This window comes from Hydra viridissima, unplaced genomic scaffold, assembly GCF_058129835.1.
Source record: "Hydra viridissima isolate aposymbiotic clone 2 unplaced genomic scaffold, HvirCarnegie_v1 scaffold_3, whole genome shotgun sequence".
Classification (NCBI taxonomy): domain Eukaryota; kingdom Metazoa; phylum Cnidaria; class Hydrozoa; order Anthoathecata; family Hydridae; genus Hydra; species Hydra viridissima.
This window is the reverse complement of record NW_028324302.1, coordinates 20463075-20488658: the sequence shown is the minus strand read 5'-3', so window position 1 is coordinate 20488658 and position 25584 is coordinate 20463075. Positions and strand designations below refer to the sequence as shown.

At 29.3% G+C, this 25584-nt stretch overlaps 2 protein-coding genes across 3 annotated transcripts; both read left to right on the top strand.

Moving 5' to 3' along the window:
• Positions 1 to 460: 460 nt before the first annotated feature.
• On the top strand, positions 461 to 20065 carry LOC145180432 (uncharacterized). 2 transcript variants are annotated; one of them, XR_016450644.1, is made up of 15 exons: positions 461 to 1555; positions 1812 to 2113; positions 2572 to 2688; positions 2786 to 2846; positions 4758 to 4797; positions 4951 to 4978; positions 5055 to 5137; positions 10231 to 10344; positions 10560 to 10666; positions 11420 to 11496; positions 11755 to 11809; positions 11985 to 12047; positions 12397 to 12469; positions 12577 to 12707; positions 18778 to 20065. XR_016450644.1 is itself a non-coding variant. In XM_090081507.1 (15 exons), exons 2-15 carry the CDS (start codon positions 1952 to 1954, stop codon positions 19180 to 19182), a joined length of 1554 nt encoding a protein of 517 aa, XP_089937633.1. In that variant the 5' UTR covers positions 461 to 1555; positions 1812 to 1951; the 3' UTR covers positions 19183 to 20065. The 2 variants fall into 2 exon arrangements, 1 of the variants encoding a protein (XP_089937633.1); XM_090081507.1 differs by having other exon boundaries at positions 11985 to 12085.
• A 2775-nt stretch (positions 20066 to 22840) lies between these two features.
• Positions 22841 to 23858, top strand: LOC149891382 (uncharacterized). The gene is made up of 2 exons (XM_090081707.1): positions 22841 to 22940; positions 23036 to 23858. The coding sequence occupies exon 2, from the start codon at positions 23061 to 23063 to the stop codon at positions 23811 to 23813; it is 753 nt and encodes a 250-aa protein (XP_089937833.1). The 5' UTR covers positions 22841 to 22940; positions 23036 to 23060; the 3' UTR covers positions 23814 to 23858.
• The last annotated feature ends 1726 nt before the right edge of the window (positions 23859 to 25584 follow it).

Sequence of the window (25584 nt, the reverse complement as noted above, 5' to 3'; positions counted from 1 at the left end):
ATATATATATATATATATATATATATATATATATATATATATAAACAACAATATATATATATATATATATATATATACTAACAACAATATATATATATATATATATATATATATATATATATATATATATATATGTATGTATGTATGTATGTATGTATGTATGTATATATATATATATGCGTTTAATTATGGAGTTTGCTATTTCTACGATAACTACTGTATATATATATATATATATATATATATATATATATATATATATATATATATATATATATATATATATATATATATATATATATATATATATATATATATATGGAGATCAAAGAAAGTGGAGATCAAAGAAAGAAAGTTGAAGCAGTACCTTTGTCAAATTGTCAAATTCTAGAATTGTTGAAATGCTTTCTAACGTTTTGCAGCAGATCATTAATGAATTGCACTCTTCACCATTTCCATTCAGCATGCAACTTGACTAGAGCACAGGTGTATCAAAGTGTAGCCAACTCTTAGTGTTTGTACGCTATGCACGTTTAGAAACGCAAAGTATGAAAGAAGGTTTTCTGTTTTGCGACACATTTTTGAGAACAACAAAAGCAACCGATGTTTTTAGTATGATAAAAAGTTTCCTTGCAAAACACGATGTCGATTGGAATAATAAGCTTTGCAGTTTGTGTTAAGATGGAGCACTTGCGATGCTTGGAAATACTTCTGGTTTTGCAGCATTGGTCAAAAAAGAGGTTCCTAATGTCACGATAACTCACAGCTTCTTACACCGACATGCATTGGCATCACGAACTTTGCCTACTTTCTTGAAACGAGTTATGTTCACATGTATCAAAATAATTAACTTCATAAGAGCCAGAGCTTTGAATCACCAACTGTTTAAGAAACTTTGTCACGAAATGGGATCTGGCCACAAAGTACTGCTGTATTATACAGAAGTTCGCTGGCTATAAAGAGGGAAAGTTTTGAAGCGCTTATTTGAGTTACGCGTAGAAGTATCGATGTTTCTGAAAGATAAAAGTGCGCGTTGTATCAAGTTCTGGAGACTGAAAACTTTTCGCAAGAAATAGATTAGCCGACATTTTCAGTTACTTGAACGATATAAACCTATCTCTTCAGGGTACTGTCGTCACTATCGTAGATGCATCTGAAAAAGGAGAGTGGATGTAGGTGTTACGGCGAATTTTAGTATGTTGGAAGAACTACTTTCGCACAGTGAAGTGTAATTGGCGAGAAGTTTGAATGAAGCAGTACAAAAGGAATTCTCAGAACATCTTGAAACACTACAGAACTCTTTTGAAGGGTACTTTTGCCCCTGTTATTTTCGGCTGCAGTTTAACTATATAATAATTGACTATATAACTAGAAAACCGATCAAATTACACAGATATTTAGTTTAACAAATAAGTGAGCTGTGGTGTGAGCTATGGTGTTTTGAAGTTTAAAATCTAATTTACTCAAAACAATAAAAATGTAGCTTGATCGTTTTCAAGTGTGGTCTTCAACTGGTTTACAGGATACTTCCGTGAAAATAAAAAAAAACTTTTACGTAAGTTCTTCCGTAAAGTATCAAGTAAAGTTGTTCGTTAAAAAACATCTTTGTCACCTTGATAAAGTTAATTGCGTGCTTCTTCTTTTTCTTATTTAATAATCCATCACTTATTTAACACTTTTAACTATTTATAAAAGAATAATTTTTTATTCCGGATATATTTTCATTTTTTAAAATCATTATACTTTTTTTTATTACGGATGTTTCGACCATCCTGTAGCTGAAAGCATTTTTTAAATTATTATTTACCTAGAACCGGCCCTGAACGTGAAAAGGTTGAAGGACCAAATATTTTCAAATAGCAATACAAATCACAACTTATAAAAATCCAGTTAATCATGGAAACTCAGCAATCCCTGTTCTTTACCATATGAGCTTAAAATCAAAAATTTCATGCACAACATGGAAAATCCAGATGATTGTAATCTCGCAGAGATTCAAGAGAACCGTATGTCAGAAATACAAGATCTTTCTGATGTAGTTGCTATTGCAAATTTGCAATTAAATAAGCTTATTCAACAATTAGATTGGTCACGAAAACAAATATTGCATGAGGTATATAAGTTTATATTATTTTAAGTTAATACTGAAATGCAACTATTTTTGTAAAAAAAACATCCTTGGAATTTAATTTAACTAGGCTTCCTAAAGTCTTACGATTTTAAAATAATGGTTCACAATTAAAACATTAGGTGTCTATTTTTCAAATCAGTTTTGCTTGCTCTAAGAATAAATATTTTCTTTTGATATATAAATTTAGGTGTTTATTTTTTGTATGCTAAAGGATTTTAATGCATTTTTTTTTTATTTGTGTTGTTTCTTTTATATTATCCTGAAATTTATTGAAACTTAGTTTTCTTTAATTGCAGGAATCTTATTATTAAAATATCTAATAAGAAGATTCATTTATTGGAGAAGTTTTATATATACTATTATTGTTATTTTTTTAAATAAACTTTAATCCAAAAGTTGACAATCAGTATTCTGTCTATTGGATATCTTTTTATTTTTAGACTGGTTTAGTGAGATGTTGTTTTGAGCCTAGTCATCAGGTGTCTAGTTCTCAAGCAAATGATCATAACATGATCTGTTCACTTCGTTATTATGGGTTTAATGATTTAAAAACTAAGGCAAGATTTTATTTTGCAAGGTTAATTTTTTTCTTTTTTTTTTTAAAAAAAAAAGTATTAGTCCATCAAATTTAAAATTTTCTTTTTCCTTGGCCAGGATATCCCACCATCAAGTCTATTTTGTTATGAAGGAACAAGTGTGGTCCCAGTAGAGCTAGGTAATTATAAGTATAGATAAACACCTGCACAAATAACCTAAAATTGGTCTTGGATTTTTTTTTTCTTGTTGTTTTATTGTGGTTATATTTATTAGGTATCAAAGATTCGTTAAGAAACCTCTAGCCAGTGTCTCTTAACAAACAAGTGTTCTAGCTGAATTGCTTTCTAAAAAAACTTAATTGCTTTCTAAAAAAAGGAAAATTAAAATAAATAGAATCTAGAATAAAAGTTTACAAACCAGGCCTCAAGACCTTACAAACCAGGCAATTAAAGTTAACAATTTGTTTGCAGATATTTACAAAATCTGGCAATATTTTGTTAAGAAAACAAATGTTACATTTTTTTAGTATTTTTTAATATTTAGTTCAAGATCCCAAATTTAGGTTAAGACACTAGTTGGCTTTTGTGAAAAAAAGCAAATGAAATTTGAGCACTTCTCATTTTGGAACATTTACAAATATGCTAACAAGTAGCTTACACAAAGTTGTAAAAAAAATTTATCATTGTAAATAAATTTATATTTTTAAAAATGAGTCATTTAATGTTCACTAAAGTAATATAAAAAACTGAACCATTTAGTTTTTTTAAAAGTATTATAAAGAAAATTTAGTACAAACTTTATCAAAAGCCTAATTGAAAAATTATTGAACTTTTTAAAATTATAAGGTTGCTTATAATTGCTTATGTTTTTTTAAAGACTTATTTGTTTGGTTTCTCTTTTGATTTTTTTCTTTGAAAGTCTAATAAGAGTTTCTAGGTAATGGGGCTGACTTTTTTACAACCACATGCTTGTGAAACTGCAAGTTGAAAATTATTGTTGAAAATATCAAATAAAAATTGTTAGCTTTTTGTCTTTAAAAACATTAAGTTTTTAAAGGCAAAAAAGCTAAAAATGTTTACTATGAAAAGCTAAAAGTGATTGTTATGAAAAATTAATTGTTAGATCAAATTAACTTTAAATCAAACCTTTCTGGTGAAATCTTAATCCCTCTCTCAGTAGAGGTATTATGATATGACTTAATAGCTAAGTTTTTCATTACATAATGTTTTTCAAATACCTTAGATGTTTCTTTTAGTATATTTTTTTAAAAAAAGATCATTGAACCAAATATCTATTCAGTAGTAAATTCAAAAATTGGAAATAATTCTTCACTGTGTTCTGGAAACTATATAGATTTAAAAAAAAAATTTCTTTTGAAACTGAAAGAAAAGAAAAACAAAGTAAAGCTAATTTTTTTGATGAATTTTAAATTGAATTCCTTCTGCTCAGAGACTCTTGACAATTATGTTTGTTGCGTCCTGTGGAATAAATTGGTGGAAACTTCTTGTACCATGTAAAGTCTTTGAATTAGTAAATTGGGGAGTAAAAGATTTAGGACTAATCAAATATCTTCGGCTTTTAAAAAATTTTTAAAAAATTTTCAGGGTTCAGAATTTGTAAGTCAGTTGGAAGTTTAAGACCAGCATTGGAAACAAGTTTATTAAACATCCCACTAATGTCATCACTTTCCATTTCCTTTCAAAGTCATAAAAAAATCCCATTCCAAAATCTTCAGCATGATGGCATAAACTTAAAATATTTTGCAAAAGTTTTGTTTGTTTTATTTTTGTTCAAAAAATAAAATTGTTTTTTTTAAAAGAGTTGTTCATTTTGATTGCTTTTGTTGAATTTTTGTAGCTTTATTACTAATCTCTTTTCTCCCCTTTACCCATCTTTATCTCTTTATCCCTTTACCCATCTTTATCTCTTTATCCCTTTACCCATCTTTATCTCTTTATCCCTTTACCCATCTTTATCTCTTTATCCCTTTACCCATCTTTATCTCTTTTTAATTAGATGGTTGTTGATAAAAAAAAGTGACTCAAACGTAATGCACAATATCATTTGCGAATTATGTAATTTACTTTAGACCAAGATGTTTTCCAAGATATGGGAGTTAAACAAAGTTTGTAAGTAATTTGAAAAATATCTAAATATTTAGAAAAAAAAATTGTTAAAAATAACTGCTGACTAATAACACTATTAGATGCCTTGATGATTTTATAGTTTAAAAGTTAAGGCATTTGGTGTTGCAACTTTTATAGTATAAAATTATTTTTTAGTAAAGGAGAATGGCAAAAAGAAGAACTGGTGAGCTGATCTTATAACTATTTTTATCGTTTTCTTGTCATTTCTGATGAAAATAAGTTGCTGTCAAATTTTTTAGCATACTGAATTTGCACAATCATTAATTGAAACAAATGAAGATATTAATTTATATAAACCATGTGATTTGCTAGATGAATTAAGGTATGTAATATTCTTTCTTGAGTATTGTTTAAATTTTAGTATCAAGTATCAGGGTGTAAGTTAAAAAGTAAAACAATCAAGAAACCAATACAGTAAATGTTTATCTTTGTATAGGCTTTGTTTTTCTTTTTCACAGGCCAAATTTGCAAGCAGATTCATATAACTCAGAAACAATTATGTTTATCCAAGTTTTTATCCACTTACACATTGTTAAAAAATCATAACAGCTCCTAAATCAAAAAAAAAAAAAAAAAAAAGAAAGAGAGAAGAAGAAAAACAGGAAAAACAGGAAAAACATCCTTAAACATAAACTTAAGCGGATAGCTATATATGGGAAGTTTTAATAATTTTGATTTCCTCACATTAACTGGTGCTTTGTTTATCAGTTATTGTTATGCAAGCTAAACTAAAAATCCAATTTAGTTACTGAGCAAATATGATATACTTCATTAAGAAGTTTATATTTTTCAATAAAAATATTTCTCAAATCATTTTTTTAATATCCTTAAAAATTAAACAATTTTTTTTCTAAATGAAGTGGGTTTTAAACAAATAATAACTACTATCACTGCATTTAAAGATTATCATGTCTTTTTATATGTGTGTAAACAAATATATATAAACATGTAAACATATATATATGTATTTATATACACATATATATACATATGTATGTATGTATGTATACGAAGACCACACAGGAAAAAACAGCAGTCACATTTTGAAATGTTTTAAGTTTATGCCTCTGTCCTACATATAGTCTTAAATAGTATGTACTAAACTACTTTTCAAGTGAAAAAATGGAAAAAAAATTTGGAAAATTAGAGAAGAAAAAAACCCTATCCAATAGAAAATGAGGCAAAGTCCATTGTTTACAAAGAAGAAAAAAGCTAAGTCACAAAAATTAATGCGATAATTCGCATCACATGATCTGAGAGTCCAATGAAATGCAACGCTGATGAAAACAACATTAAAAATGGTGGATGTTGTTGAATAAGTTCATATTGCAAATAACCCAAAGAAGAGAAAAGTAGTTAGAAGAGCAAAAGAAAAACTAAAAAAAAAAAACAAAAAAATTTTAAATCACACAATGGGTCCAGACTGCGAGTTTACAAGATTTAAATGTTTTGAAATCATAACAAAATGATAGAGCATGTTTATTGGCTAAGTTTAGTTTCATGTCCAATAAAGGTTTGCGGTATTCTTTTCTAGCTGGGCTTATTTTTTCCAATGCCAGGCTTTCAAATAAAACTGTCAGTATTGTTGAGCCTGTAAGACTATACAAGAAAAAAATTATTATTTCTTTATCAAAATACAAAGATCTTCAGGCCCTCAAAAAATTCACATCAGTACCTGAATGTTATGCAATTTGAAATATGATGAAGCTAATGATGATCCACTAGATGACCTTTCAGACAATTAAATTATAAAAAATAAGAAAAGAAACTAATTTTTTGGTTTCTTTTCTTAGTAAATCAAAGTTAGTTCTTTATTTCTGATAATGCAAATGTATATTTGTTAATGTTTTTTTCTTCTATTTTCCTTTTGTACTTTTATTGGTTTGTTAATTTTTGTTGTTTTCTTTGTGTAAGTCCTACTGAGTCTACTCAGCTTTGATGGGTATAATTAGCTGGGGGTAAGGTAAAGTGGGCTAGGTATTGCTCTGACCACAAAATCTCCTAGTAAGCACTGGCAACAAAAGCTGATGAAGGCTTTTCCACTTGCCCTATGATAAATTTGTTCCAACAGCTACTTTATTATCTTGCGAAATTAGTTTAATAAGTCTTCAGTTGAATTTAAGAACATTGACTGTTGAAAAAAAAAAAAATGTCCAAAACAATGGAAAAAAAAGCAGAGTCCATTATAACCCTACTTACAAAATATTCTTATAGCTTTATTAGTATAAAAGATTTAGGCAACATTTCTGTAGAATTAGACTGTGAATTGGACAAACTCCTAACAAAAATAATGACAGGGATACTTTACTTCATAATTACTATTGCAGATGGTTTCAAACTTTAACGTTTTTTCCCATGTGGTCTTCATATACACACACACACAATTATGTATGGTACTTAAAGTTTGATGCTTGGTAGCAATCAGCCATAAAATACAAAAAAAACTGTTACAAGATTATAGGAAGAAAGAATTTTTTGTCTAGTCATCTGTGTGAAATTGGGAAGAAGTTTGCTTTATAATTTTCCACATACTTGTAGGTGTAAGGTTTGCCTCTTTTATTTTCCATGCCTTTTTCAATTACCAGGTATTATTCTTACACCTATCCATATCAAAAGATATTCCTAAACTTTTCTATATTAAGTTGAGCCAAACTACTGTGTTCTTTTTATTTGTATCAACTTGGGTCATAACTGTCTGTGAGAGGAGCCTGTAAACAATAAATTCGGTAAAATTTAGAGGTGGCACAATATTGAAAAAATTAGCAGAGACTGAAGAATATTATGTACTTTTTCAATTTTTTTTCGCTTATCTGAAACTAATTCAATTTTTGTTTTGGTATTTTCTTCTATTTTAATATATATCTTCGAATTCTGAGAGCTATTAGTAAGTAATGCTAGTTTTAGTTTATTTGAAAAATAATAAATGTGTAATAATTTTTTTATTATTTAGATATAGCAATCTGTAAAATGAGATTTGAAAAAGAAACAAGTTATTTTATTGCAACCTTTTTTTTGCTTACTTAATTTTAATTTAAGTCAACTTTTAGTTGCTTTCACACTTCTTGTCATGTTTGATCCTTTCTTATTAACGTGATTATTAAGTCAATTATGATTAATAACTACATCACATCCAATTGTCTATAATTTGAAGTTTTCAAAACTTCCAAGGTAAATTATATTTTAAAGTTAAATCAAATATTTACATATTAATTGTTCAAACTGAAAAATTTTCATTATTAAATTAAGAATAATCATTCTGTTATGGGCTGGTAATAGTCAATCATTAATTGCATGAGTTTTTTAAAAGTTTGCATGAAGCAGAGGTTTTCTTCAACATAAATAAAATAAATGCAAGACAATTATTGTTGGTTTATTGTTTATTCAAAAATGGCTGAAGCTCCAATAATAATAAGTTCTGCCAGTGCATGGACTTCCTTCATAGCAATAACTGCTGGTAAATTTTCTCTACTATCATGAGAAAGAAAGATATTAATAAACTCAAGTGCCAACAATACCATATCCGTTTTTCAGATAATATGGTAATGTTGTGCTAGGATACCAGCTATGCCAGTCAGATATGTTGCCGAAAAATTTCTGAAGTTTACAGTTTCTCACAGCTTTATGTTCCGGAATGGCTACATGAAAGTCTAAGATAGTCAAGTACCAAAATAATTATTCAATCCAGGTACCACTTCTTTTGCTTTTAGATGGAAAACTCCTACCAGATGTTGTCCAGACAAATGTTAAGCTAGACAAAAATGCTATCCAAGATTCTGTAGTTGGAGAAGAAAAGTTGCCTAGGGTTCCCAAAATCATAAGGGAACAGGTGAGGAGCAAGTTAGTGCCTGCCTTGAATCATTGGATAATTGGTATTTCAAAGACAAAATATGTCAGCTAATGCTTGATAATGCAGCTTCTAACACTGGCTTGAAATCTGGAGTTTGAACAATTATTGAACAAGCTCTCAAAAATGACCAACATTTAACCAATGTAAATATTATGCTGCTGATGAAACATTCTTCAGTAGATCCATGACTGATCTCTGCAATGAAGTGGCTGTATACTACAAAAGAGCTGTAAAAAACCACCAATGCCAAAACTACGGGCAAGCTTCTTCAATTGTCCCTTGTCTTTCTTGGTGGTTTTTTTAAAGAAAAAAGTGCAATTTTGAGCACCTGCAACCATGCATCATTCCAAGTGGGTGGCAAAGGATGTTTATTCCTTTAAAATCTTTTCCCAAATGTAAATCACTCTCCCCATTCTTGAAAAAAAAAAAAAAAGCTTTGATTGACAACAGCCTGTTTGTTGCTCAATTTTATAGAAAGCCCCATATGATGACTTGAGACTTTCAAGACTTGAATGATTATACATGCAACAATGTTTTTAAAGATGCAGCAATGCCAGCCTTCAAAAGATACCTATAATAACTTCCAAAATATTGGTTAGCTTGGCCTTTCTCAACCACTGTATTGATGTTCATTCAAAAGCTGTCTTGGTTTAAAGCTTAGTCTGTCAAAAAGAAAAAGTAACCAAAGAAAAATCATACTTTGCAAGTGAAACATCTCATCTTTTTTACTTTCTCATCAACAATAGGGAAGAGAAACCTAAATTTTTTCTCTTAGTGACACCAGATTTTTATCAGATGGATACAATTCATATTCAGTTTAGGGAAACTGCCAGGCAGAGGAAAATAGTTAATGATTGTGCAGAAAGAGGAGTTTCTTTAATCTAGACCATTAACTCTTGTGCAACAAAAGCAAAAGCAATACCTCTTGCAAGTTGTCAGCACTCATTGGAAAAAATCCATCAAACCATCTATTGAGAAATGTCTTGAAATTAACAATACATTACATAACAATCTGTGAATTAATTTAAGAATAACTAAAACCCCTTTTAAGTGATGATATTTTATTTTGTTTTTGTTTTGTAATAAAGTTATTGGTAAAGAAATAAAATTTTACATTATTTATCATTTCCATTTTGCTTTTCTAGTTCTAAAACTGGAGATAGCAGAGTTGACAAAATATAGCACATTATAGAGCAATTTTTTTATAAAATTGAGCCTATTGACAAATTTGTATTAGCACCCATAAGATTTTCATTAAATTTTTTTTTTCTATCACAATGCTTAATGCAATTACAGCGGGTTGCATTCTTGTTTGTTTAATCATTTAACACAGTTGGGAAAGAGCATCAGAAGTTTAAATGTTCACTATAAACAAAACATATAAGTTATCAGTTTTTAGTCTTGAAAAAGTTTCTACTTAGAGATAAATGTGTGCTTGATAAAACTCTAAGAGCGTAAAGCATAACATGTTAAAGATACAATAAATAAAATGCTGTAACTTAAACCTCAAAGTAAAAATTAGAGGCTCAAGTTACAGCATTTCAAGTTGTAGTTTTTTTTTTATGTAGGTTCATTTACTCTTGGGTGAAAATTCCAACTGCCTACTGCCAGTTAAATACAGAGAAATTGCCACCAGATGTACTTCAAACTTTCTTAAAAGATAAATTGCTCAGCTCGAAGAGGTTTTAACTTTCTGTTTCAGATTTGGAAATCCTCTTTTTGATGTTTATATTTAATTTTTATGAAATATCTCATTTTAATAAAAAAGAATTGTGTTTTTCTTGTAGTTCTTTCTAATTTGTTAAAAAATTTTAGTTGATTAAAAAAATTCATATAATTATCTATCAAAAAGTTTTGTTGTTTTTCTTGCTTTTATAAACTAACACTTTATTCCTAGATGCACTTTTTCTATTGAACAAGCTTTGATTTTACTGACAAGCTGGTTAAAAGAGCTGACAAATCCTGATAAGTTTACTGAACAAGCGAGGTCAATTTTTAAAAATGGTATTTGGACTTATTCTATGTATTAGTCCTACATGAAGTGTATTACTTTTGCATGGAGTGTATTTACTCTTTATGGAAAATTATTACTTTTGCCTTAAGTGAAATTGTTCTGAATGAAGCATGCTACATGTGCATGAAGTGTATTTGTTTTGCATGGAGTATGTTGCAGTCTTTACATTTATCCTAAGTTGTAATCCTAATGTTTGTAATATTGGCCACAGAGCCTATCTCTTCGATTGAACTTACTTATATACTGTGTAAGTTCAATTCAAGAAATAGACAGTAAAATGCCTAAAAATTTCATCTGTTGCTGTCACTGCTAAAAGAAAACCTGTAGTTCCTGAAACCAAAATATATATCTACAATATATGACTAAAATTTACAGCTGAATATTTTCTATCTAACTTAAAGTTTTATTGTAAAACATTTTATCATAAAACTTTATTAAAATTATGTAACTTAAATCCAAAAGTTTTTAATAAGATTTTGAGAAGTAACCATGAGTGTTTTATCTTTAAAAAATGTATATCAGGTTTACATATAGCTAGAGAAAATATCGTAAAGGACAAAAATCGCAAAAAAAATATAGAATAAAAAGTTTTTGGCTTTTTAAAAGATTTTTTTTTTTTCAAAAATATTTTGCTCTAATATATTTATCATTTTACCTTTTTTTTGGATATTATATCAATGTATACATTTTTAACATTTCTATTTTACAATCTTTTACTTTAAAGTTAACCTTTTCCTATGTAGGAGCTGAAATGTTTGTCTTAGACCTGTGGAAGTTTGTATATGCAAAGTCTTTGTGCATTGGTAATGATATTTCAGAGGTAGGTTAATGCCTTTGTGAAAGTTTTATCAAAATATACTAGATATTGAAAGCATAACACTTACTTTCAGTATCAGGTTTTGGGTGATGCTTGTAAATTTTATTCATGCTTTGGGCTTAAACGGCTAATATGTCTATTTTTTATTCAAATATTTTTTCAATGATAAAGCTGTTAATTATTATTCACTAAATTCTAAATGGCAGTTAAAATTTACCTATTACATATGTTTATTACTATGTTTTTTACTACATTTTCTAGCACACACGCAAAGAGTTTCAATCATTATCTGTTGGGAATACAAGATTGGAAACTGGTCAGTTCTTATTCAATAACTTGTATAAAGTTTAATGAAGTTTTGTTTGCAGGAGAAGAAAAAAAAAAGTAAAATTTAATGAAGTTTTGTTTGGAGGGAAAAAAAAGTTTAAAATAAACAAAATAGTATTTCCTTTTTGTTATTTCTGAGTTATCTATGTTTTTTGTATTTATAGACAAAAATACCACTGTATCCAACATATCCCCTCCATCAGAATGGTTAACTTACAACTTAACACGTGAGCAGCGTTTGTCTTTATACGAAAGAGTTTGTGAGGTGAAATCAAAATTAGTTCAATATAAAAATCAAGCTTGTTTTTGCTGTTGTTTTTAGCTTAATGCTATTTTATGGAACTATTTCCACAGGTGGAAAAGTTTCATTTATCTTTTGGCATTTTAAACCACAATGAAGTTGCAATCTTTAAGTTTATTTAGGTTTATTTAGGTTATATAAAAAAATCTTGACCTTTCCAAATCAAAAACATTTTGTTGAGTTCTTTATTTTGAGTTGTTTTTCCTTTAAGAGTTGTTTAAAAATCAAATTTTGCTCATGTTTTTCACCTACATAGTATCTTCTTTTTTTTTTAGATCGGTCGTATGGTTAATCAGAATGGAGTTTCTTTTGAACAGCTGCTAAATGACACAGAGGAGCAGATGAGAGGTATAATAATTTTTCCTAACTCCCTACATTAATTGGTTTCTCATTGTTTCACAGACATTTTGTTCAATGGAATGGTTACATTAAGAATTGTTTTTACTTCATTACAGTTGTAGCAGCATTTGCTGAAAGAGGTGAAAAAACTCATTTAGAAGTAATGGCTGAATTACGTGATTACAAAAGAAGAAGACAATCGTATCGTGGAAAAAACAATATGACAAAAAAATTGTTTTTTACTGAGGTAAAAAATGTAATTCAAATCAGGGGATACTTTTTATAACAAAAGTCATTCTTAAAATCTATTCATGAGACTTAATTTTGTTTCAGAGAACTATTATTAAAGTTTCCAAGCTTCAATTCCATTTCTCTTAATATACTTTAAGATATGGAAACTTTATGAACTATAATGCACAGTTTCTTTTTTTCACACTTTATGTTAATGATCATTTTAGCTTCATTACCTATTTTAAAAACCCAAACACATGGTGGCCACAGTCCTGGAATGTCCTGGATTTTTACAAGTGTCCTGGAATGTCCTGAAATGTCCTGGATTTTTTTTTTCTAAATCAAGTTAAAAAATTACTAATGATATTAAAGTAATATAACATTTTTTTTGCAAAAATATACCAGGGTTGAATTAAGGCATTGTGAATTGCGATATCTGTGAAAATATCTGGTCTTCAAAGTTTCAGTTTATGGAAAACCACGAAATTTACGGAATAGGCGAATAAACTTTAATAAAGTTTATTCGCCTATTCCGAATAAACTTTAATAAAGTTTATTTGCCTATTCCGTAAATTTTGTTAAGTTAACTTTATTAAAGTTTATTCGCCTATTCCAAAATTTACGGAATAGGCGAATAAACTTTAATAAAGTTTAATAAAGTTTATTTGCCTATTTTGTAAATTTTGTGGTTTTCCATAAACTGAAACTCTGAAGACCAGATATTTTCACAGATATCGCAATTCGCAATGCCTTAATTCAACCCTTGATATATACAGTAGCATCCAAAAGTAACTGGACAAACACCTTTTTGGTTATATTTTCTCATCGAGTCAACATTTTTAAATGAAATTTTGCATAAGCATGTCAAATTATACTACAATTATGAAAAAGAAAACAAAAATTCCCTTTTGGGAGTAATTACTTAAAATTTTGCTGAAAGAATGGAAATGACTGGCTCAAAAGTAATTGGACAAACTAAATATGTCGTTTAAAAATAAAACTTTCTCAACAAAGGATAAATTTTCAGCATTTTTTATGAAGATTTCTGTCAAATAATATATATAATATCACATAGTGTTATATTCTGTTACATAATGTATATAATCTGAGCATAATCCTAGTACTTCGTTGGAAAACCTTTTGCTGCAATAACAGCATTACATCTACGTGGCATTGAATCAACCAAATTAATTAAAACATCAATTGGTATTTCCTCCCAAGTGCGCTTAATCAACTCAAACAAATCATACTGATTAGATGGTTTCCAAACACTAATTTTTCTCTCAATATGTTCCCAAAGATGTTCGATTGGGTTCAGATCCGGAGATTGTGACGGCCATTCCAAGATACGAACTTTCTTTTGAGCTAAAAAATCCATCACTAGCTTGGAAGTGTGTTTTGGATCATTGTCGTGTTGGAAAGTCCAACCACGCAACATTTTGTTATTTGCATGTGGCAGCATTATATCTTTGGTTACTCCTTTATACATGTTTTGGTCCATAATGCCTTGAACTCGATAGATTGGACCTACTCCATCACGGCTAAAACATGACCAAACCATAAACTTAAACATTAAACTTTGACTCATCACTCCATAGTATTTTTGACCATTGGTTTGCTGTCCAACTTAGATGTTCTTTAGCGAATTTTAACCGTGCTCTACGATTTTTTGCAGAAATAAAAGGTTTTTTAACAGGACGACGGCCAAAAAGGTTGTTTTGTCTTAAGCGACGCTTTACTGTTGCATAAGTGCAAGAAATTTGATGGGACTGTGTAAGTTCTCTATGAATTTCTTTAGCACTCTTGCGCAGATCTGCCTTTGACGATCTTACTACAACATTATCTTGGCGAAAAGTTGTTGATTTCGGGCGTCCTGACTTTGTTGATACTTGGAAGTGATTCCGTAGTTGAAAAACTTTTAATGTATAACCAACTGTTGATCGTGGAATATTCATATCTATTGAAATTTGTCGCACAGTCTTACCGTTATTAAATGCTTGTACAATCAACTTTTTCACTGCCTCGCTTAAATTTTATTATGTCCCATTACAAATTATTGATCATTGAATGTTTTTATAAAAATCTGCCTTCAGAAAAAGAAGTTAAAATAGTCTAAGTTATATCAACATTGTTAGAGTTTAGTTTGTCCAATTACTTTTGAGTCAATCATTTCCATTCTTTTAGCAAAATTTTGAGTAACTACTCCCAAAAGGGAATTTTTGTTTTGTTTTTCATAATTGTAATATAATTTGACACGCTTACACAAAATTTCATTTAAAAATCTTTACTTAATGAGAAAATATAACAAAAAAGGTGTTTGTCCAATTACTTTTGGACGCTACTGTATATATATGTATATATATATATATATATGTATATATATATATATATACAGCCAAATTATTTTAAACTCTAATATTAATATAGTATTCTATTCTATATTTCAATCAATATGAATAAATTTAATGTAAAGATAATTGATAATATTCATTTAATAGGATATAAAATGTCCTGGAAAATGCAACAAAATGTCCTGGAATGTCCTGGAAATGTCCTGGAATTTAACGTTAATGAAAATACTATTAACCATTTTCATTAACATTACAATCTCAAATGGTTGATAGTAATGATAATGAAAATGGTTAAAATCATTAAATTATCTTATGATTAAATATACAAGTATTTGGTTACTAAGGGAATGGAGTAACAGATTTTGCCTTGCATTTTTCCTTTTTAACCACTACAGTTTTTAAGATGATTAAAGAAAAACGATTTTTTTGAGAAATGTTCTTTTTATTTCAAAACTAATAGATGTTACAGTTTGATGGAAATGATGGAGTTTTTCATGGTTTTGAGAAACTTTAAAAGAATTAGTTTATAGAAGTCCCAAAAAAACCAGTCTGTGTTTTTGGTTTGTTTTTCACTGCTGTTTTCTTTGTTAAAAAATAGAAAATTGTTGCCTGCATAAATTTTATGATATGCAATTCAAATGACACTAAAATTTCTTTATTATTTTGCTCACTAATGTGGAATTGTGTCACCTAAAATAATAAGTAAGCTAATTTTATACTTTAAGCAAATTTAAAACACATTATGGAGTAGGCAATTTTTTTCTTGCAGCTTTCTTAAAAATGGCACATAATGATCTGATGTACAAAGTCTATGCAACAAGTCTTCATTCAATTTTACTTGTGAGCATATGATAAATTTTCTCTTAACTTCTTTTTGTTTGACCTTGGCAAAGCCATTTTCTCAATAACATCATGTGTATTAATATCTAATGATTGAGGCATGCCACTTGATTTTGTGGTCATACAGTATCGAAGTTTTTAAACTTAATTTTTTTCAATTTTAAATACAGAAGTCAAAGTAATAAGAACCACAATTTTCTATAAATTCAGTCTAACAATTCTGTAGCAATTTCTGAATTTCTTGCTGTATTGTCATGACTGTGAGCCTTAGAACAGTTTAGAATTAAAATATGTTTCCTCAAAAATGAACCTCTGCAAAAGGCAATGGCTTATGTACAAATGTTTAAAGGGGAAAATATCTTAGTGTTTACATGATCTTAACAATATGTAATTACAAAAAAAATGTATTATTCAAAAATAAATGTTTTTTAGTTATAAAAATGGTGAGTTTACATATAATCATTTTTAAATGGAAAATATTCTGAAAAAAACTGTATGTTGTATAGTTAAAAGATATGAAAGTGGGCTGAGTGCAGAAAACAAAAAAATTTGAAAAGAAAAAAGACAAAAATGACAAAAGGTAAAATCAACCAGCTCAATGTTTATTTTGAAAGTAAACCTAAAGTTCACTTACACTCATAGATTGTTAAAAGCAAGGCCAAGCATCAAATACCATCACTGGGAATCATCAGCAAAATGGTCTGAGTAGCAAAAAGCTGTCCCTTACCCTAAATGCAGAAAAGTAAAAAAATTTAGAACAAGAATTTTATTTTGGATGACAAATCTCAGTTTACTTTGTCAAATTCCACAATTGTTGGTACTGATGGGTATTACTTTAGTGTTCCCAAAATGTTTCTATCAATTTTGTACTTAAAATAACTCTGCCAGCTATCCTGAAAGATAACCTTGCCAGCTATCTTGAAAGATAACCTTGGCAGCCATCCTGAGATAAGGTCATTTTAAGACTTTTGGCGGTTATTTAAAAAGCTTAGTCTTCAAGGAAAGTGGGAAGTCAAAAATGTTTGAAAATTATTTGGAAGAATCAAGCACTGTTTGGAAAAAGTCACTTCAGAACAAATGCAGCAGTTTGCTAACTCTACGAAATGAAAATGCAGCAGTTTTCTCTATGAAATGAAAATGCAGCAGTTTGCTCTATGAAATGAAAATTGGACAAAATGTTAAATGTATATAAGTTCAGCAATATAATTTTTTTTTTTTTTAAATTAAATTTTTTTTTAAAAAAAAAAGTTTATTTTTCTAAAAAAATACACTTGTTTTTTAATGTTTTTTAGTTCTATTTTTGAGGGAACACCTGTTACATCAAATTTTTTATAAAAATTTTATTTGAATAAGCAATATACAAGCAACATTCAGAAACCTGATTTATGCAAACTACATAGTCCTGATTCTAATCCATGAAAATTAGATTTATCACAAATTCAATTTTGTTTATTTGTTTTAGAAAAAATATTGACTATTTGTGTTACTTTCTATCAAAGTAACACAAATATCTAAATGTCTAATTATCTTTCTATCTAAATGTTTGATGGTGAATTTTTTTCCATTGATATGTATTGTAGTTGGACCCTCAAACTTACCTGACAATGTGCTAAAAAACACCATAAAACCTGATTTGTACTTTAAAACAAAATTTTAAGTATGTGGCACATTTTGTCTGGTAAAATAACTTTTTATTGAGTATTTCAAAGCCAAAAAGATGGTTAAAGCAAAACCTTCTAATCAGCTTTATAATCACTATTTATAAAAGTTTTTAGGATAACTATTTAATTTTGCTTTTGTCACTTGTTTATGTGAAAGATAAAATTCAGCTGATTTTTTAAGAGATTTCATGTAAGTTGGTATTGTGCTGTAGTAAGCTTTGCATCTGAATCTTGATCCTTCTTCTGGAGCACATTTACAAGTATTAGAAGTTTTGATTAAATATTTGTTATTTGACCGACATGACAATTTTCTCTCAACAGGTCGATCTAAAAAAATTTGAATTAATAAATTTGAATGCTTTTTTTAACAAACTGCACTATGTCATTTTTAAATTCCTTATCAGTAACTATCTCAGTAACTTTATCAGTAACTATCTCTTTAGAAAGTTTTTTAATCCTTTAAGTGATTAGTTTGCATGTATTGATATATTTTTTGTCTCTATCATTTTACATAAAAAATTAACATTAAACAGATTAATGAAATATATTTTAAAATTTATCGTATTTGCATAATAAAATTTATGTAAATATAATAAATTTTAAAATCACAAATCACAAATCAGCCACCCTGTCTATTATTTAACTCATAAAAATGCAAATTAAAACAAAAAATAGTAACTTGTTATACTATATATGTTTTAATGGACGTTAATAAATGATTAGAGTGTAACAATTTAGGTGTGGTTTGAAATCACTCCTAAATTGTTACACTCTAATCATTTATTAACGTCACTTTGCGTTAAAAAATAGCAGCTGATTGAAAAGTAGTACATTTTTAAATAAAAATTTACTGATCAGTTTCATTAACTCGTAAAATAGTAAACACAATGAATTAACCGAATAAATACTTTCTTCTTACCTATATAAGAATTAAATAACTAGTGCTATAATTTCTAAAACTATATTTGAAAATATCAACAGTTCAAGTGTTTACTGTATTTTATTTTTATCTTAGATCGACGATAAGATACTCGTTCAGATGTTTGTTTTTTTTTTATTATTGTTATGTACAGGTTCATAAACCTCTGAAAAAATTTTTTTGTTCCCCCGTGTGGCCCAATGAGCCTAGGTAGAACAAAACCTTTAAAAATATCTATTTGATAAATACACGGTACTAGTTAATGTTTCTGTTTAGCATAAAAGTTAATTTTACTGAGCTATTTTATATATTTAGGTTTTGCGTGATCTGATCGAGCAACAAATGTTGTACTTAACAATACTTTACCAACAGCAGCAAAATGAGGTTATAAGCAAGGATATTAAACCAATCAGCGGCGCAGATGTTCAACCAATCAGCAGCGCAGATGATTTCAAAAGTAAGAGTTTCGAAAGCTCAAGAAAAACATCGTCTCGTAATTCAAGTTCTGAAAAAACACGTGTTGAACGTCGATCGCAAGACTCGCATAAAGACACTAAATATACTCGTGCCAGATCGAGCGATAGATATCGTCACAGGGATCGTAGAAGAAGTCGTAGCAGAGATCGGAGTAGAAGCAGAGAACGTCGATATCGGGATAAAAGAGATCATCATCGCAGAGATGTAGGCGAAATCAGTAACGTCACAGTTTATGAAGACTGAAAAATAAGTTGATCATTAAGATGCAAATCAGCGATCAGTTCAAAACTCTTAATAGAATTTTCTCAATAGAAACTGATAACGTTGAAATAAGAGTTTTCATTTTTTTGTCTGTTTCTTATACTTTGAAAACTGATCCCAAGCCCACTGGCTGAAATGAAACAGAATATGTTTTTTAAAACACGCCTGTGAAAATAAAGAATATCAGAAGAGTAGTGATTTTGCTGTTCTTATTCGCACGTTTTGTAAATTGCTTCCCGAACCTGAATTTGGAATCTTCAGTTCAGTTTCTTTCTGTTGTTATTACGAAAAGCGATGACTATTGGGTATAATCAATCGGTAGAGAGTTCCTGAAGGACCTGTCAAAGAATACGATTCAGCATTAATTTCCAGCTATTTTCGGAAACGTCATGTAAGGGAACATAAACCACCAGTTTTTCGAGGAATCATTAAAGAGTCACCCGCTTTAGATTTATGGAATGACGCATACTTATCCAAAACTATGGCAAACTTAGTTAAGCACAAAACTGAAAACAGGCCGCATGTCGTTGAGTGGTTTTTTAAAAGGATACAAATCGACGATCTATTGTGACTATTTTACCCAGCGAAACGATATAAGAAGTTAAGGTTATAGTAGGTAAATAGTACTATAATCATTTTTTCAGTTCAGAAGTAAAAGATAAAAAATGTCTGGTTCCATAAGTTTGATTAGTTCAGCTCGAATACGAGGTGCGGCTGGTCTTGGGTTTTCTTTTGACATTTGAATCAGTATAATGCTTAAAAACTGATTAACTCCACCCATTCTCGTTGCTAATAATCCGTAAACTGTAGGAAAAACTAAATGTATATTTAGAATAAATATAAAAGTTTGTGGAGATCGGGGATATTCTACACGTTTTTTTTCTTTAATTCCGTCTCGTTTTTTTTTTTTGTTTTTTTTTCTTTATTCTCGTAAATGAATTAAGGGTCTCTTAGTGGTTCGGGGTATTCTAAAGGCATGGTTTTTCAAACAATTTTTTTATCAAAACTTAAAGTGGCTTACATTTCTTTTCAGGGCAAAATTAGTATATTTTTTTTGTTTTTTTAATTAGGATGTGTTTAGGTCAAATCCTAATAAGGGGTGGATTACGGCTGAATTCAGAATAGCCCGAAGTCGGCTCGAATTTTATGGAATTTTAAGACTCGAAAAAAAACAGAGCGATTTTATAAATATGCGCCCTTCTGAAAGCATGCTCTATGAAAGTAGTCAGAAAATGGATTTGCTGCAAATAATTTCAGTCTACATAGCTCTAAGTATTGATAGACATTAATCATCGTGATGAAGATTTTAAAACAAGTAACAAAGAGATTGGATATGTATCTCTGGGCCATATACAGTTCTACACATTAATCCTGAGATCCATGTCCTATCTCACCGCTACTTATTTCCTAAGGCTTAAGAGTATGATGGTTTTATATACCCAGATATAAAAGGTTCTACTATAAATGTTGCAAAGATTAAGAGAAAACTTTTACATGAACAAAAGTTTATAGCATTCAATTGACTGAATGTCTGACTGTAGAACGCTTGAAACCTATAAGAAACCATTTTAAAAAATTAAAAAAACATGAATAATTTTTTGTTTGCCTAAAATATATAACTAGATAACAATTTTCAAAAATTTTTGATTAGCTGGATCGGTGCATTTAGTTGAAAACTAGAAACCTTTTAAAAATAACATAGCAATAAAACACATTTAAGTAACAAAAAATTAAATCATTTCAACTTAAAACATGCATTTTTTCGATAAGGTGAATGTGAAGGGTATGATGAAACAAAAAATAAGTAATTTAAAATTTAAAAATAATAAAACCAAACACATTAACATAAGGTTTGAAAAGAACACTGTGTAATTGCTCAATAAATCCAAAATCACTTGACTTGCATAAATCAGCATAAACTGCAATAGGAAGAGGCATATAAAAACCTACATTTCTCATATTGAATAAAATCCTTTCCACTGTATCCTAAAGTATTTTTTAACACTTGGACTTTTGTTGCAACTTGAGGTTTTTTGAAAAGACATACAGAAACAGGAACATCAACTCTTTTATCGTCCAAAGCAAACAGAGTGTTGTACTATTGCTGAGTTTATAAAGTAAACAGAAGTATAACAGCTGTCTAAAGCGATGAAAAATGACAATTGGTTTTTTTCCTACTTTATGATATTCTTCTAATGGAACTTCATCTGAGAAAAGTAATATTTTTTAAATAGATCTTTTACACTACAAGGTACAGCAGCATATGAGTTTGTTCAATTAGTTTGACTATTATAATCAGAATTATTTGCAAAGTTCATTTTCTTGTCAAATATCAGATAGAAAAATGACAATTTTAGAGAGAAATTTTAAATAAAAAAAAATAGAGGAATAAAAAATGATAAGAGAACAGCTTGATAAAATTTTAGTTAAATAATTTGTAATTCTTTTTCATTAAATTTAAATAGCTTTAGTCAGCTATGCCTTTTTTATTTAAAGGGCTTATAGCACAAAATATATACTAAAGATATAGCACCAAACCTGTTGCCGGATTTAAATTTTCTCTTGATGACGTAACATAACTTCAATAAGCTGAATAAACTTTCTACTCATTACAAAGATATTTAAGAGAGCATTATTACAGATTTTATATTTATATATATATATATATATATATATATATATATATATGATATGATATGATATGATATTTATTGTTTAATTATTGAGAGTGGGTGTTGTTAAATGTGGCATTTGTAACCTTATTATTGTTATTATAGTTAATGGTTAATTTATTGGTGCGTGCTCTCCACAAACCTCTTTTTTATAATATATTATGTTGGTATAGCAGCATCAATGATATATTATATATACTAGATGTCTAACTTCGATCCGAAATGTGAAGCCGTGGGAGCCATTTCTAATTCGGGCAAAAACGTGCATTTTTAACTTTTATTTCGCACGTCGGATATAGTTTTTGCCCTTATTACAAATGGCGGATATAGTTTTTGCCCTCATTACAAATGGCGGATTCAATTTGTAAACAAAAAAAGCGGCTTCACTTTTCGTCCAATAAAATCCCGCAAGTTAGACATCTAGTATATATAATATATCATTGAGCAGCATAGACATTCTTCTACTTTGTACTAGTTTAAACACATAAGGCCAGGTAAATAAAAATGAACAATTTCTTTTACTCAGTAATTGGTCAGCTTTACGTGAATAAAAACTTCAACAACTTTTCTTAAGTTTTTATTCACGTAAAATTGAGCAATTACTGAGTAAATTGCTTACCTTTACGTGAATAAAAGTATGAGGAAAACTGCTGAAGTTTTTATTCACGTAAAGATGACCAATTACTGAGTAAAAGCAATTGCTCATTTTTATTCACCCGGCCTAAAGTCTCTCCAAACGATCAGTTTTCAATCCTCGAGATTTTACTATATATACATATATATATATATATATATATATATATATATATATATATATATATATATATATATATATATATATATATATATATATATATATATATATATATATATTAGGGTGTTTCTTATTTTTGAAGATTCGATTTTTGCATGGGCCACCCTGCCATTTGGTTCATTATCATAAAAAAGTAATGCACTTTTTTTTTTTTTTTTTAGAATGATTTTTAGGGGTCGCTACCGACCCTACAGTATTGCGCAAATGTACCCTAAAAATGCTTATGTTGCGTATGATGTTATGCAACAAAAGTGGTTGGTGCTTAGCGTACAAACCTCTTTTAACTAGTAATTTTTTTACTTTTAGTGTGCAGAATTGTGTCTATAATGCTTAATTGCTTCTTTTGCAGGTTAAACTAGTGTAACTACTGTACAATGATGGCTTCATCAACCAGTGCAACGATAGCTACCAGAAAGAAAACGGAGATATGGCTTATTGGACAGATGTCCTCTTCTTTAGATTGTGTTATGCTTCCATCAAAAAGGGAAGTGTTGGCCCTTTTCTTCCATTACAAGCAGATTGCCAAGCAAAGCATTAGGGAAGCATTACATTCCACAGCAAAAGATGTTTTTGAAGTTTGGTCAAAGGCCCGAATACCAGTGCAATTAAAGAAGCACGTTGTCCCTAAAATCGAAAACATTTACAAGGAATGGGAAAAGTTGAAGAAAAATAAAGAGAATAAAGCTAAGCGTTCAGATTATTTGAAACAAAAGGAAGACCAATGGAATAAAGGGTTAGCAGAACTATTCGATATTGCCCATGCCAACGCATTGGAAATGATCACCATTCAGGAGGATAAGAACTTCCTATTATGCCAAAGCGAGAAAATTCGGAGAGGCAAAATGGGTCCAGTCGATAAGAAATTGGCAAAGCAAGAAGAAGTATCAAGAAAAAGACAAAAAGAAATGAACCGAAAAAGGGACCGAGAGGAGATGGCAAGAAAATCTCGAGAAGAAACAGTTGTTCTTTCATCATCTTCTGAAGGTGAAGATAACCCTAAAGAAGATAGCATAACTCAAGAAGATGCCTCGCCTAGTAACCAAGATGACCCTGAGCCATCAACTTCAGGTACACCGTGCTCGCTGGATGGCGAAAGCTATTTATGCGTTGAAGATTTGGATGTTTAGAGACCAATTCAGATTGACAAAAAGAGAGGAGAAGGGAATAAGGGATATTTGCCTTTTCACGGTTCAACTGTACATTACAGCCTGGTACAGATCTCCTGAAGCAACCTCAGCTCCTAGACTTGATCTGCAGCTCTTGAAAGACTTGGATGCCTACAAGACCCAGCATCCTGAGATCTCGAAAATTGCTGTGAATAAGTTACAAGGGCATCTATGGTACCTATCAGAGGAACTTGTTGCTTTAGCTTTTTTTGATGATAAGGTTCGCCCTGAGACGAAGGTCAAGATGGTCCAAGCATTGAACAATGTTTCAGATCAGATACATATGAAACGGACTACTGTGGGCTGCTCAGTTATCAAAGAAAAGAAACTGGAGGACTTTGTCACGTTTAATACACGAAGATTTTTCAGCATCACAGGACTTCCATCACACTTTCTTCAAAACAGTGTAAGAGAATGGGAACATAATGATGAGTTCAAGACTGTAAAGTCCACTGTTCGAAGCATGAAGGTTGTCAACGACATTGCAGAACGTGGCGTAGCACTAATGGACGAATATAATAGACTACATACAAATAACGAAGAGCAAAAGCAGTTCCTGTTGCTGGTAGTTCAAAAATATAGACAGAAATATCCTGACAGAAAAAAGACAACTCTCATGAGTGATTAATCTTAGTACAGTAACTATTGTCTTTAATAAACCTACAATCAAATTAAAAAAGCATGTTTATTGCTGTCTTTTAATAAATAAGTAGAAATGCAATGACAGAAAATGGATGTTTTTAATGCATGTAATAAGTGAATAAATGTGTACCAAGTAAATGAGTCATTATCACCAGTCTCCATCAGTTTTATGATTTTTTCCTATGTTAATGACTAAGAGCGCATAGTAAAGTATGCCTTAAATTTCAATGACTGGTAGCGCCCAGTAAAAATGTTTTCTTCCCCTTGAAATTTTTACACATTTATTTTCTCACCAAAATGAACCATTTCATTGGGTGGCCCACTGAAAAACAAAAAAAAAAATTTTTAACCCCAAATAAGAAACACCCTAATATATATATATATATATATATATATATATATATATATATATATATATATATATATATATATTAGGGTAATGACTTTTTGATTTTTTTTCACAAAGATTATTTCCTGTAGCACGAATGAATGAACTTTTGCCTACTAATGACTAAAATGACGTTTATTCCATTAAAATATTGAAAAAGGTCACGCACAAACCATCTTGAAATATTATTTATAAAGGCATTTTAGCATTTTATGTAATTTTATTGACTATATATACTTACGTATATATATATATATATATATATATATATATATATATATATATATATATATATATATATATATATATATAGTAATTAAACCGACTTGTGTATTAAGTCATTAAACCGACTTGTGCATTAATTTATGTAGCAGAGAAATGTATAGAGTTTTCCAGAACATCGTATATCGCTGTGCGCCGTCAGCCATGAAAGTGACGTCACGGTGACAAAATTGTTCGGGAAGCTTCTATGGATTTCTAAAACTTTCTTCAGCTGTTTTGCAGTCTGCTACAAACTGGTATATAAAAGAAGTGTTCAAAGCGGGTAGTTAAGTTTTAATTATCTTAATTTGGTGTCAACATTATTACTGCCTTATTCTAATTACTGCGTATTCTCTATAGTTTAAGTATAAAGAGATCCTTGTATTATTTGGTAAGTTACATTTAACTCTTTCGCAAATTATAATTGAGCATATAATATTT

Coding starts and splice junctions, on each gene's coding strand:
- LOC145180432 (XM_090081507.1), top strand. CDS start 1,952: ATGCACAACATGGAAAATCCAGATGATTGTAATCTCGCAGAGATTCAA. Junction 2,689..2,785: donor TTAATGATTTAAAAACTAAG/GCAAGATTTTAT, acceptor TTCCTTGGCCAG/GATATCCCACCATCAAGTCT. Junction 4,798..4,950: donor ATGGGAGTTAAACAAAGTTT/GTAAGTAATTTG, acceptor ATTATTTTTTAG/TAAAGGAGAATGGCAAAAAG.
- LOC149891382 (XM_090081707.1), top strand. CDS start 23,061: ATGATGGCTTCATCAACCAGTGCAACGATAGCTACCAGAAAGAAAACG.